The sequence below is a fragment of the Acanthochromis polyacanthus genome, chromosome 10, assembly GCF_021347895.1.
Source record: "Acanthochromis polyacanthus isolate Apoly-LR-REF ecotype Palm Island chromosome 10, KAUST_Apoly_ChrSc, whole genome shotgun sequence".
NCBI classification, from domain to species: Eukaryota; Metazoa; Chordata; class Actinopteri; family Pomacentridae; genus Acanthochromis; species Acanthochromis polyacanthus.
In genome coordinates, this window is record NC_067122.1 from 10707166 (window position 1) to 10726393 (window position 19228).

The 19228-nt window shown below is 38.8% G+C and overlaps 1 protein-coding gene across 1 annotated transcript in view; it reads left to right on the top strand.

Annotated features, from left to right (window-relative positions):
- Positions 1-19228, top strand: part of fam13b (family with sequence similarity 13 member B) — a 90664-nt gene that overhangs the window by 46248 nt on the left and 25188 nt on the right. Inside the window, exon 8 of the mRNA XM_051954306.1 lies at positions 3398-3525. Coding sequence (XP_051810266.1) covers positions 3398-3525 — 128 coding nt within the window. The remainder of the gene's footprint in view (positions 1-3397; positions 3526-19228) is intronic.

Consider the following 19228-nt stretch of genomic DNA (forward strand, 5'->3'; position numbering starts at 1 on the left):
TTCACAGTCAATGAGCACTGATCTGGATGATGGCAGGAGGAAGCCGTTTGCTAAATGGATGTTTTTAGATGTATTATTCCAACGTTCTCTTTAATTTAATGAAGGGACATTATCTGCAGCTGTTTGTCCCTTAATTTCATTGAGATTATTGTATTCCTATATCAGTGAAGATTAACCCTCTGAACCCACTGGGAGGTGGAGAATTATTTGGGAAAATAACACAATTTATCACAGCCAGAAACTGTAAAAAATGTGAAAAATGTAGGATTTCAAACTTCCCACAGGAAGGTTTGAGCTAATCACCTAAGATGTGCCAGGGAAAGTTAATCAAATTTAAGCTTAAAATGGTGTTATTTCATCTAAGTTACTTTATTTTGCGTGTCTCATCTACATCATCAAAAAATTGGCTGCAATCAGTTTTTTTTTTTTTTAAAAAAGCTACAAATTCAAAGCCACTGGGGGCAAACAAAAGGTAAGTGCCAAAAATTCAGGGGCTTTTTAAGTGAACTGGGCTGAACTGCAGGCACTGGAGATGAGCATGAAAACAAATTATAAATGTGGGCATGTAAGAAAACATGTACACTGATTCCAGGTAGTGTCATTTTTTGTTAAATATGTAATCAAACAAATTCAACTTCACACACACATTTATTGCATTATTACTTACCTGTACTGCACAAAAGAATATTTTGAGTTCTCTGTTTCTAGCCCTGGTTGTGCTGCTTCCATAGAGGTGCAGAACGTTTTAATTCTAACATCTATTTTTACACTTGCAAACTACATAGCTATCAAGTCAGAAGTCTTATTTCTTACTTCTAGAACTCAGATTTATGTGAGTACAGTGGAACATAAGCAGATTAAAGTGGAAAATCTGCACATGCACCGTTCTCCACAGTGAAAGTCAAATATGGCAAGTAACTGTAAGGGAGACTAGGAGGTAACTGAATTATGAATGACTAAGACAGCTATTCAACATTTAAATGTTTTATTTAGTCAAAACTATATCTAGATGTCCTGGTCTGTCAATTATTTTTTCTGTTATTTTATTATATGACACATTGATGTCAAGCTTCACATGACAAAAGGGCCTTTTAAACTGCAGCAACCAGCACTAAACATTAGGCCATGTGAGCAGGTAGAATTAGGAAGTCATTGTGGAAAAAAATGTAGGAGTCTCTGTGCATCACCCAGCTCCAGTTTAAATCTGTCTCAACAGACAACAGAGGCAGACACTGGAAAGATTAGTTTCTGCATCAGTGTGAATAAAGACATGCTTTATGTTGACATGCTAGTTTTTGTACCTTTTTCAGTCTTTTACTATCACCACATGCTCCAAATCTTAATTTTTCCAGATCCTGTAGCAGGACTGCACCATAGTGCAAGTTTTTTTTTGGTTCTAAGCAAATGAGTTGTGTAATGGTGAATGATTCGCTGTGGTGAATATTAGCATTTTTTTTAATATTTCCATATCATTGATTCATTTAGCTAAGATGTTCACACTTTTTATTTGTAGATGTGTGTAAAATGTAAACTCATCCTAGTGTGGCTCGGCTTAGCTGAACACCAACACAAAGATTGTCACTCCTAAATTGAAATTACATAAGCTCCTTCAAGTTGTGGTAATTAGAAAGATAAAAAAAAATGGGACTGAAGCTGTCTAAAAGTAGGATTTCTTTTACCCGTTCACTCACACACACACACACACACACACACACACACACACACACACACACACACACACACACACACACACACATACACGCATACACTCATACAGCGAAGTCTTGTGAGTCATCCTCAGAGATCTGCACATGTGACGATGCAAGAATTCCCCGACAGCCAATGAGAGCGTTTTGACCAGAGGTGTTTCCATAGCGACGACGCAGTGACAGCAGCAGATGGGGTTGCTGCTAAGAAGAGCGAAGGAGAGAAGCAAATGAAAGGGAATAGAGAAGAAGACAAGCAGAATGATGCAGAGGGGAAAAAAACCTCATGATGGCAAATCTGGTTTAACCTTTTAACCTATGTTTTCTCAGTTCAGATTAAAGTGACATTCAGTGCATCAAACAACACGCATCAAAGACCTTGTGAACAGATTGAGTTGCTAGTGTGTTAGGTCAGCTGACAACATTTCAGAACACATAGGACATTTGTTTGCAAATGATATTAAATCGACAGAGACGGAAATGTGAGCTGTGTATCATAAACTAGAGCTGAATGATTCCTGGTTGTCTTGTTCACATGCTGTCAGCTTTCAGTAAGATGATCAGTTATTTCTGTCAACATGTTTACTCTCCCTCCCCCTTCTCTTCATCATCTACCTCTCTTACCCTTTTCTCCTTCCCATCTCCCCTTCCCTCTTTTACCGCCAGATCCATTATCACTCCCTTTTTCGCTCCCTCAATTCAGTTCCACTGCCTTGACCTCTGCCTCTAAATAAATGCTCCTGAAAAAGCTATTTTAGTTGCATAATTTCACTGGATATTTGCAGCTTCAGTAACCACCTATTCCCTCCTTCATCTTCCCTCCTCACAGTGTAGGTACTATATTTGCAAAAATCAGTGGGAGAAACTTGTTACTCTGTTTTCCCTCATTCTCTTCCTCTGCTCTTAGAGCGACTGCGATGTGAATGATTATTAACATAGCATGACATATTTAAATCAGACTAAATATTAATCATGGAAAAACATCATGCAATGTTGTCCAGTTTTCCTGTCATATCAAGCAGCAAAGTGCTTTAGATGGTGCACTTTGGTGGGCTAACTTCGCCTTGTTGCGCAAACCGTAATATGATTATCGTGCATGGGTACATTGCTAAGTCAACATGAAAATGATATGTCCCAAGCCCCCCTTTAAACCCTCTGTCCCTTGCCCTCCCTCTTCTCTTAAAGCTCATCTCTCATCTGTCCTTCAAAGAAAATCTTTTTTTATTTTAAGTTCCTATCTGCCTGCTAAACAGTGTGTCTGTGCATCTCATTAGCTTCATCTATGTTTTGGCTTCTCAAAGAACAAACTGTGATGTCTTGGAGTATTTCCACACCTTTCTAGCTAGAAATGTTTTTCCCTCTGCTATTTTCAATTTGGGATCTGTTCACCTCCAGACACAGAAAGTACATTTTGGGTACATTTTTGAAAGATAACATGCCTTTCAAACTTGCTGGTGGGTTTTGGGGTTCAGCAAGTTCAGTCAGTAAGTAATAAGTAACTGTTCTACAACATTTCCTCATATTTTGATGTCTCAATAAGAGCCTAGTGGCATTGCCCTTTAAGGTAAATAGATAAACTCCAAAACAAATAGCGGTCGTCCAAGATGAGGACTTAGCATGACCTGTTGTCATAGTCTCCACGTGATTTCATAGTGTTAACCTTTTGTTTCTTCTTACATTTCTGTGTTCAGATCACAGAGCTGTTGGATGATGAGAAGTGTGAGGCAGAATGTGAAGAGCTGCCACAGGACGGAGAGGAAGGCCCGGCCGCCTCCGACTCACCACAACACACACACACTGACGACAGCCCCTCATCCAGGTAAGAATGCTGTGTCTTTATCATTAAATGAGATCATACATTCAGACTTTTTCTGGTCTCATCTCAGAACCAGACTGAGATAGGGTGAAATGTGTGACAAAGACCTGGTTTACAAAGCAAGACCTTTCAGTTATATGGTATCATTGTGACTTCAGGTCAATCGATAATTTAGTTGTTTTATCAGCTGCTCGTCTCACTGTGATTTTCAGAGCTTTTGTTTGGTTCAGCTCGCTCATTCATTGTGTGTTTTTGGTCATTCAGGCGTCTCAGAAGTGGTGACAGCTCAGTAAACAATCTGGCAGCATATCAGGAGTATAGTTCTGTCAGTTTTACAATTTATCCAGTTCATTTCAAACATTTCTTTGTGTGTGTGTGCTTATAATTGGAATAAATGTTAAAATACAAATTAAATGCAATATTTATCTTTGTACATCAATATTTGATGTGAAAACAACACTTTAAATGCATCTGCTCCTCAGTCTTAAGGTCAACAAATCTTAAGAATTGAAGCGGCCATTCTGTTTACTACACTTTTCAGCAAATCATGCTAAAACATGTTATGTTCAGTGTTTTTCAGCTGGTAACCTACGAGACGGCAAATGTGACATACGTGCAGGTCGTCACATACGCAGGATAAATATTCAGTCCTGATTCACTCCAACTGGAACACTGAGATCTTGTCAGGTTCTTCTGATCTGCTGATCTCCTTTAAGTTCATTACTGCGCACTACATCCAGATTACTGCATATAGACACCTACACATATAACACGATGTACTTCTCACTGCTACCTGAGAACAGAAGTGAACTAAAGTGAACAGTGGAGATGACAGTGCTGACAGTATGGTGGTTGTGGCTGCAGTCAAGCTTTTGTTGTTTCACAGTCAGGAGTTTCACACCTCAATAAAGTTAACTAAAATATATTCCTTCTATTACAAAGTAATATATGCATACATTTATCAATAGAAACTAGACAACTACTAAGTACAATACAATGCCACACTATCATGTGTAACAAGGGTGACTGAAATGCATGAATACAGAGTAATATGGGTTAAGATTTAACAGACCAGAAGATAAGCTGCCAGTAAAAAGAAGAAAGATTACTTTATTTCATTTGGACTTTATAGTCCCTAAGTGTGAACTCCTGTAATCTAGATGATAAAAATGAGACTTAACACCAACAGACCAACTTTAACTGTTCATCAGTTTTTGACTATATTAACATATACGTTTCCAGTGTTTAAATGATCATAGGATTATAAGGTTATTCACTCAGTGCCTTAAATATTGACAGCTGAAACAATATAAACAAAAATTTGAGTCCAGGGAAAGACAATAGTTGTCTCATTTGTATGAATATCCTGCGGTTCCTTAGGGGAATGTTCATAAATTGTTTGGTTGGATGTTGTCCAGAGTTTCTTTTGATTTGTCTCTGAGGATTGTGAATCCCACTTCCTTTGCAGGATTTGTAGTCCCGATTGTTTAACTAGGGGTCAGGAGTCGGTCATGTGGTGTTTTGTTGTCCCAATACATATGTTGGTGTTACTTTGAAGGGCTGAGTTTTCATGCTCTTTGGGAGATACATTTCCCATTTGGACAGTGATTTGTTTTGGTTACTTTTCCAGGGTCACATCTGGTGCCCTGATAACAGATACAATGAAGGTCAGAATTGTTTTTTGGTGTTTAACCCTGTCTGAGAGTATGTTGATGGAGTGAGATACTGGCGCTGGCTTGAGGATGTCATTGTGGCGAGGCACAAATGGAGGACAAAGGAAATTGTTTCCTTGTTTAGGGTCAGCCATGCGTTGGTTTCCTGTAGAATGTTTGAAGCTGCATGGAGTGGCTCTGGCCATCGTCATCTTGGCCACGCCTAACTCCTCCTAAATCACGAACAATCCAAAAATGAGCAGAAGTGGAGCTGAGGCAAGCCATGCATGTCTTTGGGCCGTGGACTGTCCTGTGATGGTACCCAGCGGTCACTCAAAGCATTTACGCCCTTAATTATCTATAACTTCAATCTAAAACAGTTAAAAGATGCGGGACATTGTCTACAGAGACCAAACTGTTCTTTGTACCAGGCTGTAAACGTGTTTATTTCTGCTGTAAATGTGAGCATTTTAATGTGATGGTCCATGGGGACTGACTCACTTTTGGATCCAGCCTCGAGTGGTTGTTTGAGGAACTGCAGTGATTTCTCTGCTCTGGAAGTTGCTGCCAGTTTGCAGTTTGCATGATTAGTTTTCTCATGGCTGGATTTGATCCCGTAACAGCCAATGCGTTTAGTAGGATTAGTTAAAATTGAATAAAGGTATTAAAGGATTAACGGTATTCCTCAAATGAACCATTAACATTTATGTGAAAATAAATCTAAAATAAGTAAATGCATCTCAACTCAAACTAGTTTTACAGGTTGTTTATAATTTAATGAGTACTGACAGTGGTTTATGATCTACTTTATAACTTTATTGCTGTATTTAACCTTGTTGGCATTATTGCCACTTAATCTTTATATGAGACAATTTTATGTGCAGTTTTTAGTTGACTTCCATCAGTTGTATATGCATCAAAGTGTAATTTGTCTACATCCTCTTTACGTTGACCACCTTTGTTTCTGTGCCGTTTTTTTTCCCCCATAAAAGTTGCACTTTTCTCAAGATGTGTAATCAAATTCGATTACTGTCTGTGTATGAAGATCTCAGTTCATCAGCTCAATGAATTAATTTTCTCAGTGTATTCATTCATTAGATCATGGCTGTCACACCAGGAATTTTGTGTTCATTCAGCCTTGTTTGTTCTGCATTGCTCCAGTTTCTTGCTACCTGTTACATGAAGTTGTAAAACATTGCAGGACAGTGCATCAGCTGACTGTGATTCCTTATAACGCTGAGTGGACTCTGTTTCTGCATGTTTGTATGTCATGGTCAGGCTGCTGGTCGGGGCCTACTGGCCTTTAAGATGATTACATGCAGTAATCCATAATCCACACATGCAGTTTCTTACACTGTCACTGCACATGCTCACATGACCAGCACTATATACATTAAGCACGTCTCTGCAGCGATAACACAGACAAATGTGTACACAAATACCACTGTTGACTTATTTCACATTCTGCCAGGATGCCATTTTCTGATTATAGCCCACTGAGCCTGGTTTCTGCAGTCTGTGTTATGATACATAAGATCATAGATAAAAGCAGGATTTAGGTTGCTATGTGTGTGTCAGCTGTGCATGTGTGTCTGCATCTTTGGTATCTAAGTGGTTTAAGAGTTAATACTTTGTTTGTAGGTCAACACAAATGGATTTCTCCATATGTGTCAGTAATTGTGCGCATTTTATTAGAGGACATTTTTAGGGAGCAGCCATTGTGCAAGTATGCACTCATTACTGAAGATAAAGAGGGGTTGCATGCAGCAAATAGTTTGAATTAAGTGGCGCTGGCCAGACTGTATTGAGCTTTAAGTCTCCTGTAATTGTTGTGGTTGTTTTTAATTCTCTGTTAACTGAGGCCAGCCTGCAGCCATCATCCCTGTGACCTTGTCCAGCCTCTCGTCTGGTCTGGGGGATTATTGCTGCATTTCTAGACCCCAGAGTCAACAGCCCATAATGCAACGCCATTTAAATGATGTAGAGCTTTAGAGAACATGTCTGTTAAATTGCTAAAATGGTCATTTTTATGTTGAGTCCTACTTATTTTAGTTCCAGATACACAAACAAATAGGGTCCATAGCTCTATTCTTCCAGTACAAATATGATCAGTCATTTAGCACATTTAAATAAGATATGGGGATTGCTGATCTGATGATCTGAGGGACTGACTTCATTCTGCCATAGAAAAAGTACAGTGTAGGAGATTTTCATAAGCCTGTAAGTTACATAAAAAATGTTTATATAATGGCTGAAAATAACCTTCATAATTTAATAAAGCCCAGAATGAAATATTCAAATTCACCAGCAAAAAATGGGTATTGTACCCTCCCAAAAGACTAAGTGTTAAATATTTGCATTTGAAAGGCATTAACCTTTTTTATAAATGTAACTATTTTCTATCAGATTTGTTGCAGATAAATTTCCTGAAGGTCAACAACTGTTTTTTTTACTTTGATCATGTTAAAAAAATGTTTATAGTACTTCCTCTTGTTGTATACGGAAAATGTCATATTCTTGCAGTTTATTGCATATTTTTCACACCCACGGTTTCAAGAATTTGAAGAATGTGTAATTGTCAGTTATGTATAGTCAGCATTTTTATTGAAAATCAGTTTGGAATGTGCTTTTTTAAATGTTTTTACTTAAAATACTTGTGTGATTTTGAGTTGTAGTTTGTGTTTCATCTGTCTGTCATGTATTATCTGACATTTAACTGGTTGTAAAAGCTCTGAAATAGAAAGTTCTCGTCTAGTGACTCAACATTAACTGTGGCTTAGTTGTTTGTCTGGTACTTGACAGACAGGGAAATCTGTCCTCTGCGGCTTTTACACTGCTCTCTTAATAGACTCTGACAGGCAACACACACACACACCTTACATTCTGACAGCCCCTGCTCATTTACAATCTATATATAATCCCTGGTATTTCTCCCCTGATCTCTCTTCTTACCCCATCACTCCTTCCCTCCCTGTCTATCCCTGCTTATATTCTATGTCTCTGTGGAAAATATTTTTCACAAGGCTTCTGAAATATCCTGGCAGCCTCAGGAACAGGGCTCTTGGGAAGAACGTTTGGCCCCGGTGAGGAGGAGAAGGGCAGGAGGGGGAAGTATTAATGAAGGACACGGAGAATCGGAGGACAGAGAGGGGTCATGAGGGAGCAAGGAGAGGGTGGGAGAAGTGGAAAGTGTCCCTACTTGTGAACGATTTATTGATTTGCAGTCTGAGTGAAAATGCAATGCCAGACCTCAGGAGAGAAAAGGTGAACCTAGACAATAGAATTCAAACACATCATAGAACACTTGTCCTCAATTTTATCCTAGACGGAGCATCTCTCAGCGTTCATTCTTACTTGTCATTCCTCCCCAGTACAACCATCACACCAGCCCAGCATGACCGACGTGATGCGGAAAACCAATCTTGTAACTCTTAAAGACCCTCTCTGTGAAACCGCTTATGAGATTTTGTTCCACTTATTTTTATGTGGCCGTGGAAATTATTTATATCCGAGGGTGGCACCATGCCATGCTGAGGAGATCTCTCTGTTTGTGCCAGCAATGCGCACGTGCATGGTCACAAATACACAAAGGTCACGTTCATTTGCTTTTTTTTAAGGGATGCACACATCGGCACAAAAACACTTTATGGTTGTAAAGGCCTCTAGATATTCCAACAAAAACAATCAAGTACACTTACTGCATGTCAAACTGTGTACGGTGAGTCTAATAACAGCGAGGTCTCAGTAGTTATCATGTCATTTAGCAGATTTCAGATTTCATGCAATATACAGCGCTACAGTGTAAAAGCATGCAGGAAAATGCTGCAAAAAAAACAAAACCATTCACTCAGAAAAATTAAATAAATATTAAACAGCCTTTTAACTGTATTTTTTGTATACTGCAGGTGCTCCTCGCTTTGTTAAATTACAGATAACTAGCAAAATCACAAAAAAATATGTTCTTTTAACTGTTTAAAAAGTCATGCCCAAAACTGTACATAATGTCTGCAAAAAAAATCTGTTTGTAAAATTTTTGTTTTGCGTGGTAATTTGTTCATTTACCATGTTCACCAATAAAATTGCACCATTTACTTTATTTAAATTAGCCAAAAAATCTGAATTATTGAAAGCAAAAAATACGTATATTAAAGACTGAAAATGGTAAATAACTCTTTGATTTTAAGATAATATCTAGTAAAATCACAAAGGGGTAAAAAAAAAAAAAAAAAAGCCAGAACTATACACAACAAAAGCAAAGTAACTTGCTCTTTTACAATGTGTGACTATAAAATTATACCAATTTTACTGCTGTGACAGTTTTTAAATGTTGTAGTATTCCACTATTTTTAACATATTGTTTTCTAGCAGCCATGCACTCAAATTTTTACACCTTTTGTTAATAGATTTTTTTTAGTGTAGTGGAAACACTTAAATGAGTGTGCACGTTTTTACCTCTGAATTTTATCCACAAATGTCACTTACAACATGCGTTGCTGACCACTGTATTTTGCATTCAAAGTGCAAACGAGGATTTTCTCTCATAATTCTCATCTCTCACCTTATGAATGTTGAGTATTTTTTAGGTTCTCTTCAAACAATCAGCAGAAAGGAAGGCTTAGTTTTACCTCCTCGGTGTGCTCAGTGTTGAGTCAGTTTCAGGTTTGACCTTGTTTGTTGGTGAAAACCAACTGTGCTGAAAGAAACCTCATGTACAAACAGGAAGAAAAAATATTTGATGGATCCTTGAGTGTTAGGTGCTTCCTAGCTCTCTCTGAAAAAGCGTAACTGCAAGCTCTCTGATTAAATTAAATGTAATCTTTTAAAAGTCTTTGCCAGGCTTTCTTAGGCTTCCCTGCTTCCTTGTACAAGTGGCAGATGTGAACCTGCACTCTGCCATCTGTACCCCACTTTGTGCTGACACAGATTATATTGCTGATCATACACTACATGGTGACCCCATTCACTTTATGGTTTTCTGTCAGTGTTGTGGTTTAGCAGAGCAGCCCTTGTCCCTCTATCAATGACAAGTACATGTTGTGTGTAATACGTAGGTCTGCATGACCTGGACATAAATGGACTGAAAATAGGTCAGTGCAGAAGTATCAGCTGTGTCCTTTTGGTGTTTTGACCTAGTTAATCGTTGGATCAAACAGTTTTTTTTTCCTCCACGGCTGACACCAAAGGAAATAAGACTAATACACTGGCTGACCAAGTTATCAAAGTTTTTATTGTTCTGCCCAAAGTATTGTATACACTGCTTTTAACTTTACTGGTGAAATGCAATTCGTTGAACTACAATAATTACCCAGGTTTTACTTTTTTTTGCCCAATTAAAATTATATTTTTCCACTGTCGGTAGTTTTATGCACGCAAGAAGTGATGTATCAATATTTTCTGGTGAGGTCACTTTTCTGTAATGTCCAATGTTCAGTGGTGTAAGCGGTTTAAAGTATGATGAATTCACCTTTTTAAAATGGTCTCGTCTACTTATTGCTCTTGGAGTGTATTGGAGTCGACCAGTTCTGACTGATTTGTCTCTAATGCCACCAAGGTTAAGGATTTGCAATGCAGTCATTTTAAATCAGGCTTCAGTTCAACATTAACTGTGAAATAGATTTGAAACATGAATGGGCATTAGCATGACACTCCATGACTGTCTCACATGAGGATAGCATGACCTGGTAAAATCTTGCAACCTGTACGGTTTGCTGATCACAAATACCGTTTTGAAATCAATTAATTGTTTAGCCTTTGCTGCTTCTGTGGTCTTAAAGGGGAACTTCGGTTTTTTTCAACCTGGGGTCGCGAGAGCTCGCAAAATCGTGCTATCACGTGATTTCGGAACGGGATTTGCTTTCTAGCGTTCTGAGATTTGGATACAGACCACAACAAAGAGTGATCGCCATGTAATGTGGAGGTTTTTGTTCACTTCTCATCGCTAGTATGTTGTGGGACACTCATTGAGACTATCTGAGCCGGTCAGTGTGGGCAAACAGCACGTTAGGGCGGACTTTGACGCGGAGGGGCCAGCTGCCCCATACTTTTCGCTAGCCGAGCTGCTAGCTGAGCTGCTAAGCTGCCTGCCTGGCTAAATACTGGAGCTATGTCGAAAATTCATTTCTCCATCACTCACATGTATGAAATTACATATGGAAACAGACTCCAGGTTGAAAAAACGAAGTTCCCCTTTAAGCAGTGGGTCAACCACAGCTCTGTCTGACTGGTTACACACCACAGTTACCTATCTGCACTGAAGGAAGACTGTTGAAATTGTCTCTTTAAGTAGACATATTGAAAACAAATGCCATGTATTTCAAGAAGTTTGTCTTGGAGAGTGTGTTATTCTCAACTGACACTAATGTTTTCATTCTTACTGCAAATGTCTTTCAAATCTTGTCTGTCAGTGTCCTTGATTGCTATTAATTGGTATCTGTATCAATCAACTCCTAATACTGTATAGTATGTAAACAGTGCATATATCATTCAGTGTTTCTTTAAAAACTGAAACTCACATTTCTTTTTGGATTCATCAGTGTTTACTGTTCAAGTATAACTCAGTCTCTCCTGTTCTGCTTCATACCATGCCACCATCAGCCTTCACTCCTTGATTGTGTCGATCCTCGGGCGCCAGAACTGGGCACGAAGTGTAATAAGATATGCTAACTGACCTAGATAGCACCACTCATCGGCCCGTGCTATCAGTTCTCACCCACAGTTCTGGTGCAACTGTTCTTTCTGGCTTTCTAAAGAGCACTCGCATTTCTAATCCTCTACAGGAAAAATACTTGCAGCTGAAGCCTCTTTATATTAACACATTCCACTGTAGTTGCTTTGTGTTAGTCACAGAAGATAAAGTTCAACTTCCAGTTTACAGTGGGGCAAAATCAACAAAAGTACCAGGCAGGCAGAAAACCACAGCACTGTTAATGATTCATGAGCAAAGCTGAGTAACATTTCTTCTTTCTTGTCCGCTCTCTCCTTAACACATTAGTAAAATGTTGTGAAAGTTTGGACAGGTAGGTCACAGATGGGAAATAAAAATTGAATTTCAGTTTTAAAGATGCTTTAAGGACATCAGGTTCAGTGGAGTTTGAAATCACTCACTCACTACAAATCACTCACTTTCACAGTGCATTTTACTGGCTTATACTAAAATGCTGTATTGCAGTTTAATTTAAGACATACCATAGTCTATAGCAGGTGTCAAAAACGGTCAAACAGGACACCTCGCATATCCAGTTAGTTGTTGAACCACTGTTATTCATCATGCAGTGGGAGGGTGGTAACAGCGGCTCAAAGTAATTACATTGTTTTCCATTAATAATACTGTCAATAATTTTTTACAAAAAAAAATGTCAAACAGTGAACACATGCTCATCATGAATTCACTGAATCCAGATCAACATTTCAAACTGGCTTACAATTAAATACAATAGAGAAAAGCAGCAGCAGGAAAAAAATGTCCAAGTTTCTAGCAAATTATTCAGTGGATCCTTTCTGACCAATCACAACTAAATTTTTAACCAGATTAACCAGTCCTTACTTTTAAGACAAACTGGGGCCTATGGTTTTTTTGAATAGCCTTGAACCCACTGAGAACTAATAACAATACAATCTCTACAGTTTTATCTCCCTTTTTGCAATTTTTAGGAACAGAAAAGTGAGAAAGATTTCAGTTGGGAATAAAATTGTCTCACTCTTAGTATTTACGGCTCAACTTTTTATGCAAAGTCATGACAATATTAAGATTCAGAGCCACTGCCGGGGACTTCTACAATAAATGTAATGCGTTCACTGAATGTTTTTTCTGCTGTAATCAACTTGTAGTTTGATCTGTCAAAGACAAAAGACCACAGGCACATTGAATCTTGTTTCAGCTGTGGTTTTTTTTTTGTCAGACTGAAGCTTTAAAATGGAAAATACAAATTTTCTAAGTGTTGTCATTTTTCTCGTTAAATTTTGCTAAAACAAAAGCCTCATTTTCTATTGAGTTACTGTTAACTCTTGCAGCGCCAATATCCTTTTTTTGTTTTCTTTACTCCCTCATTTTTCAAATTTGACTTTTACTCACAAAGTCTTTTCATTTGCAGTGTGCTCTCACTTTGTACATATTTTTGTGTCTCATGGACCTGGATACTTAAACTACACTCAACAACTTCTGTGTTGGCTGTGCCCGAAATGGTAGAGCGAGTTGTCCACTAATCACAAGTGTAGCGGTTCGATTCCAGGCCCATCCACATGACAAAAGTGTCCTTGGGCAATATACTGAACCTGTTGTTGTTCCCAATGGATGGCAAGCACCTTGACTGGGCAACATTGTAAAGAACTTTGAATAGCACTAAAGTACAAAAGCGTTACAGAAGTAGTTTGCAGTCATTTGCTATCTGTTGTTTCCCTGCTGTGAAATGCTAAACATCTCTGAAAGCCTTGATGTGCATATCAATATGACTTGTTTTTTATTTATCTGTATAAAACAATTTAATCTTGTCTTGGTTGAAACAAAACGTTGCAACAGTCTTTAAAGTAAAGTGATTGCAGTCCGTTAATGTACTTTGTTTGTATCGCGTCTCTTTGTGAGTGACCTCCAGACATCACTGCATGATTTGTTTTTAAAGCTTCTTAAGTCGATCAGATGTCATGAAACAACAATCAAATGATAGATCAAATTCCTCTTTTGCTGGACTTCCTTCAATAGCTCCTACTAAAAGCTAGTCCAGTCTTCTCTGTAATTCTGACTTAGATTTGATTGAAGTTAATCTAAAGTCTTGTCCTTTTGAAAAAAAACTATCTGGCACAGAGAGACGTTAGTAGGAAAATGGAACTAATTAGTTTAATTGAGTTTAATTGGAAGTGTTTTGATGTAGCAGTGATTATCAGGCCTATTTATAGTCCATGAAGTGCAAAAGTCATCACATACAACTATTAAAATGCACATTTAGAACTACACAGTTCCTTTTCTGTCTTGCTTTTCCTGCCTTCATTCCCTGAATCGTTTATTCACTGTCTCTAAAGTCGTCTCTTTGTGCATCACTGTCACTGCTCCTGTCCCTCAGTGGTCTGTAATTTGCTAAATGTATTGATGCTTTTGATAAGCTGTCATTACAAAAGACTTACTCAGGGCGATATAAAAGGCACAGGTGTGTGTCTTTGTTTCTGTGCTAATGTGCATCCTGTGTATGTGTGTGTGAGTGTTTGTGCATGTGCGTGCACGCCATTACACAGCCCACTGGGCCGGCTGTAATAACTGCTGAGTTTATAGTCACCACTGAGTGGACAGAAAAAATCCTACCCCCTCCCACTTTCTGCCTCAAGATTGGCCCACATAAGTCATTGCCTCTTTACAATTGGCTCCTAACTTCAGCCCCTCCCGTCCCATTGGTCCTTCTGGGGTTGTTGCCTGGTTACATCAGAAGCTCATATATTTGAGCAGAGCTCTGGATGTTTACTGCAGCACTTTTCCAGTCAGAGTGCAGAGTGAGACAACCTCACTCACACACACACACACACACACACACACACACACACACACACACACACGTTCACGCATTCAAGAACACAAACGCACACCCCGGTTCAGAGGACGCCACACTATGCGCCCTGGCGGTACCCTGGCTCTGCTGCTAGACCTGCTGGTGCTGACGCTGACTCCTCAAAGTGCTCAACTGGGATAACCTACAAACCTGTCACACTGAAAGAGGAGAAATCTGGAGGGAAGGGAAACTGAGAGTTGTGAAAGAACAAGCGTCACAGCTGGATACTGCTCCTACAGGAGATGTGTCAAGTGGCTAGCACGCAAAAAGAAGAACAAGACAGAAATCGTGCAGAGTTTGGCTGAAAGTCAAGCTCGCCTCTCTGCTGGACATTCGAAAAATAAAACCAGACTGGACTTTATTAACCTACAGGTTAGCTTGCTGACTGCACTGGGAAGAAGAGGAGAAACTGACAGATACAGCCTACCAGAGATACAAGATAACACGCTCTGAACCACGTACAAGGCTGGATCCGCTGGCATAGAAACCCCTAAACAAAAAGGGCAAATCACAGTGAGAGAAAAGACAGCTGGAAAAATGAGAATGGCCTGTGACATTCTGCTGCAGAGGTAAACATCAGGGTTATATAACTGTTGTAGTCTGGCTGGAATAATTGATTTAATGGACGGATGAATGAAGAGAGGAGAACAAATAATACGCAGCTAGATAGTAGATGAATCAATGAAAAAGAGCTGGAGGAAGAAAGATGTAGGAAATAAACAGCAGAAAAAGAGGCTCATCAGTTGGATGGATGTGAGAGACTGATTAAAGAAAATGAAAGCTCGAGGAATGCATTATCTTATGGAGGGTGAAATGAATTAGTGGAAACTGGAATTCATGTAGAGTGATTTAAATCCTCATTATTATACGTAGCTGAATGGAGGGAAATGAGGCTGTATTGTGTTTGCTGATGATTGTTTAGTTACCAGGGAGAGATGAAAGAGGAGAGAGACACGAGAGGAAGTGTTTTCCTGTGTAGGAATAGAACCAGACGTCAGGAAGGTGAAGAGAAAGGGGTCGTGGCATTACTTAACAGCTGATTGTCGGTTATGTAATCCACAGAGAAAAAAAAGGGGTGGGGGCTTACTGAGAATGTATCAGCATTTTGCTCCATGGCAGGAAAAAAAATACCAGTTGTCCTTTTTAATAAGAATTTTCTGTTAAATCGAATCACATCTGTCTTTGCCGTCCATCTGAGACATGTTAGCGAGCAGGTGTGCGCGTAATTGGATGAAATCACAACTGCTGAGATTCGCTGTATGTTTTTACCATTATTGAATAGCAAAGAAGCTATTAATAATCACTTCAAATGCAGTTTAAACTATTTTCCCGTTTTTGGTCAAATACTGAAGTGGTCCAGGACAAAAGGGTATAATGTGCATTTGTGCGTCTTTGATGATGAATGTTGAGTAGAGGTCAGTCAGTCAATTCATTCCCGGACAGGAAACTAATGGACAACCATTTTAATAAGTTGAAAGAAGCAGTCGATTAATAGACTAGCTGAGTGTTGGGAATTCGTCTACTACTGTATTGAAAAACCTTTTTTTTTTTCAAGCAAAACTGCCAAATCGTCTCTAGTTACAGCTGCGCAAATGTAAAAATTTTGGAGCTTTTCTATACAATTTTTGATACCGTGAAGAATGTCTTGATGTCTGGAACAGAAAGAAAAACGACAATTTAAAGACAGCAACTTAGACTATCAAATTCTAATCATATCCTTACATTTTACAAATTGATTTAGTGAGAAAACAATCATTAGATTTATCGATAATCAGTGTAAATGTGCATTGCAACCTTAGAATGTCTTCTATATGTTGATAGACTTGGTTTGACATCAGTTTTTGCTTTGTGCTGATGGACATTTGTATCATATAAACAGTTTAGTAGCTAATTGTAGAAATTAATCCACTGTTTAATTCATAATGTAAATGATCAATTTTATTCACATAATTGCAATGTTATGTGTTATCAGAATCTGTCTGCTTTTAGTGAAATTTAAATGTGCCACAGACTCAACCAGTCCATTTTCAGATGGAGCTACTAGCAATCCCGCTTCAATTTCTTGTGACTCTGCAAGCAGAATGACAAATTAAAGGAGGGGTGAAGACGCAGAGGACTGCTGAGGAAGATTTGTTGAGTCAACTAAACAAAATAGATCATTATTCTCAGATGGCCAAATGGCTGTGGGATAATTAGGAGAAAATGAATGAAGCAGAGCTGCATCAGTCATCTATAGTCCGAAATGCAACGCATCTGATGGAGGCATATAAATGAGCAGCGTCAAGGCAGAAAAACAAACTGATGTTAAATCTTTGACCTGGTCTGTGTTTGAGTTTTGGCTCGTCTGAATGCAGACATCTGCTGTACGCCACTGTGACACTTCTTGGCCCCGATCATAAAAGTTTACAATGTCAGAGGCAGCAGGAGGAGCTGTTTATAAGATGTAAGATGATGCTCATGATTATGTGAGCGAGTCTTTCTATGAACTGCAGGCGGTTGTGTGAGAGAAAGAAAGTAGGCAAAGTATATGTCTGAAGTGAGTAACAACACAGGACAGTGAGATAAGTCTTCTCGTACTCGTTAATGAATGTGTGTTTGTGTGTCTTGGAAGGACATACAGACCGCTGCAGTCTGTATTACCTCCCAGCCAGGACACAGCAGAGTCAGGGTTGCTGACAACAGCACCTCTTTGGAGTCACAGCCAACCTCCAACTTACACACACACTTCCTTCTGTCGAGCCATCAGAACAATTGTAGTAAATATTGTAAGGATGCCATTGATTAATCTTCTTCTGCTTACCGTCAGTGCTGGGAATGCACAGTTCCTCTGCTGTCTTTTTATTTCATTATTTTAAAGCAGCAAAGCGCCCTCTTATATCAACCGACGAGTGACTGTTCATCATAGAATTTGTTGAACAGTCACTCGGTGATTGAAGGACCAATGTCACCGATACACAGCACCATGGCTCGCCTTCGCCGTTCACACCCACTGCTGCATGAAACTGATACTCGCGCCCTGTATTTGTGATATGCGTACAGCACTACCATATGTTTAGACTCTTCTATTACACAACAACAAAAACTGACTTGGCTATTTTGGTCGAACGCAAGAAGACGCAGAGAATGTTGATCTTGCTGCATGTTGTTGTAAAGATTAACCAGGATAAAAATAAGAATGAGTAGAAACTGATTTCTAGATTTTGCTGTGATGTGTTTAAGCAGGACAAGCTTCAGCCAACTGTCTTATTGACTTTAGCTCCTAATATATGAAGGTCACATCCCAGCTGCACGTATAAAATGTTAGACTACAGGATAATATGAAGCCTAACAGGTTCTCCTTCTCCACGACTGAAAGTAAATATGGTACTTAAGGAACACAACTCTCTCAACATGTACAAAGGCAAATTGAAGGATAGAGTATTGAAATTATCCCCAACCTTTTAAAAGATATATTGGCAATAAATGTTTCAATTACACAGTCCATGAAAGCCTTTCCCTCATGTTTAAATAGGACTCAGTCCAAATGTGATCAAGACGATACACACACTCCAAAATATATTGCCCATAAAACCAAATAGTGCATGTGTTCAACATTTTACAGGTTTTGTTCTCTACTATAAAAGCATTATGGGTCAATTTATAGTACCTAAAAGTGATTGAAAACAAATTTAGAGAAAAAAAAAAATGCTTATGACCACTGGAATCGTAAAGTTACGTCAGCATCATAATCTGGATAGATTCATGTTAGAGTTGCGTTAACAGTTTTTTTTTAATGTAATTTGTTTTTCCTTTGAAATGAAATCTGGAGTGCATCAGTCAGCTCTCAGTGACACATACCTGTTTCCAGTCCTGCTGCAGAACAGATTTTTCCTGCTGTGATCATGCTGAGAGATCTGACTAGCAGTCAGCAGATTAGCCTGATGTGATCCAAAAAAGCATTCATTTTACTCTGCCACGCCCTCACCTCAGATGCCTTCAGGACATGGATGATAAAGCAATTATTGAAATGGAAAATGCATTTTTATAATGAATAATGTGTTTTAATCTAATTTTATGGTGCAATTAAATTAAAAGGTAAATGCAAAATGGTGACAGTATGGAGCAGCTCCAGTTTGTTAACACCCAGATTGCAGCACCCATCATCAGTCACTCGTCACTGGCTACATGCAATTAGGAAAAAGAAAACTGTATGCTAGCTACTGTATCATTATCAGAAACAAAGTCACTGTCTATTAGGTCACTGTTGCAGCTTTTGCAGCATCGCTGTCAACAAACGGCTTCCAAATGCGTGGCTACTTATGTTATCAAGTTCTTATCCCTGTCTGCAGTAGTGGCTGTAGGAGCTGACCTAATCTGACAACTTTTTAACACCAAGCCTTTCTTTGCCAACTAATGCTTCCTTGACGCAATTAGTGAAGTTAGACTGAAGACTGCAGCAGAAGTTTATTCCTAAAACACATGCTTTGGGGACACTTTGACATCACTGGAGAGCACAGTGTTTATTCGTGTTAATGTGCATCTAAA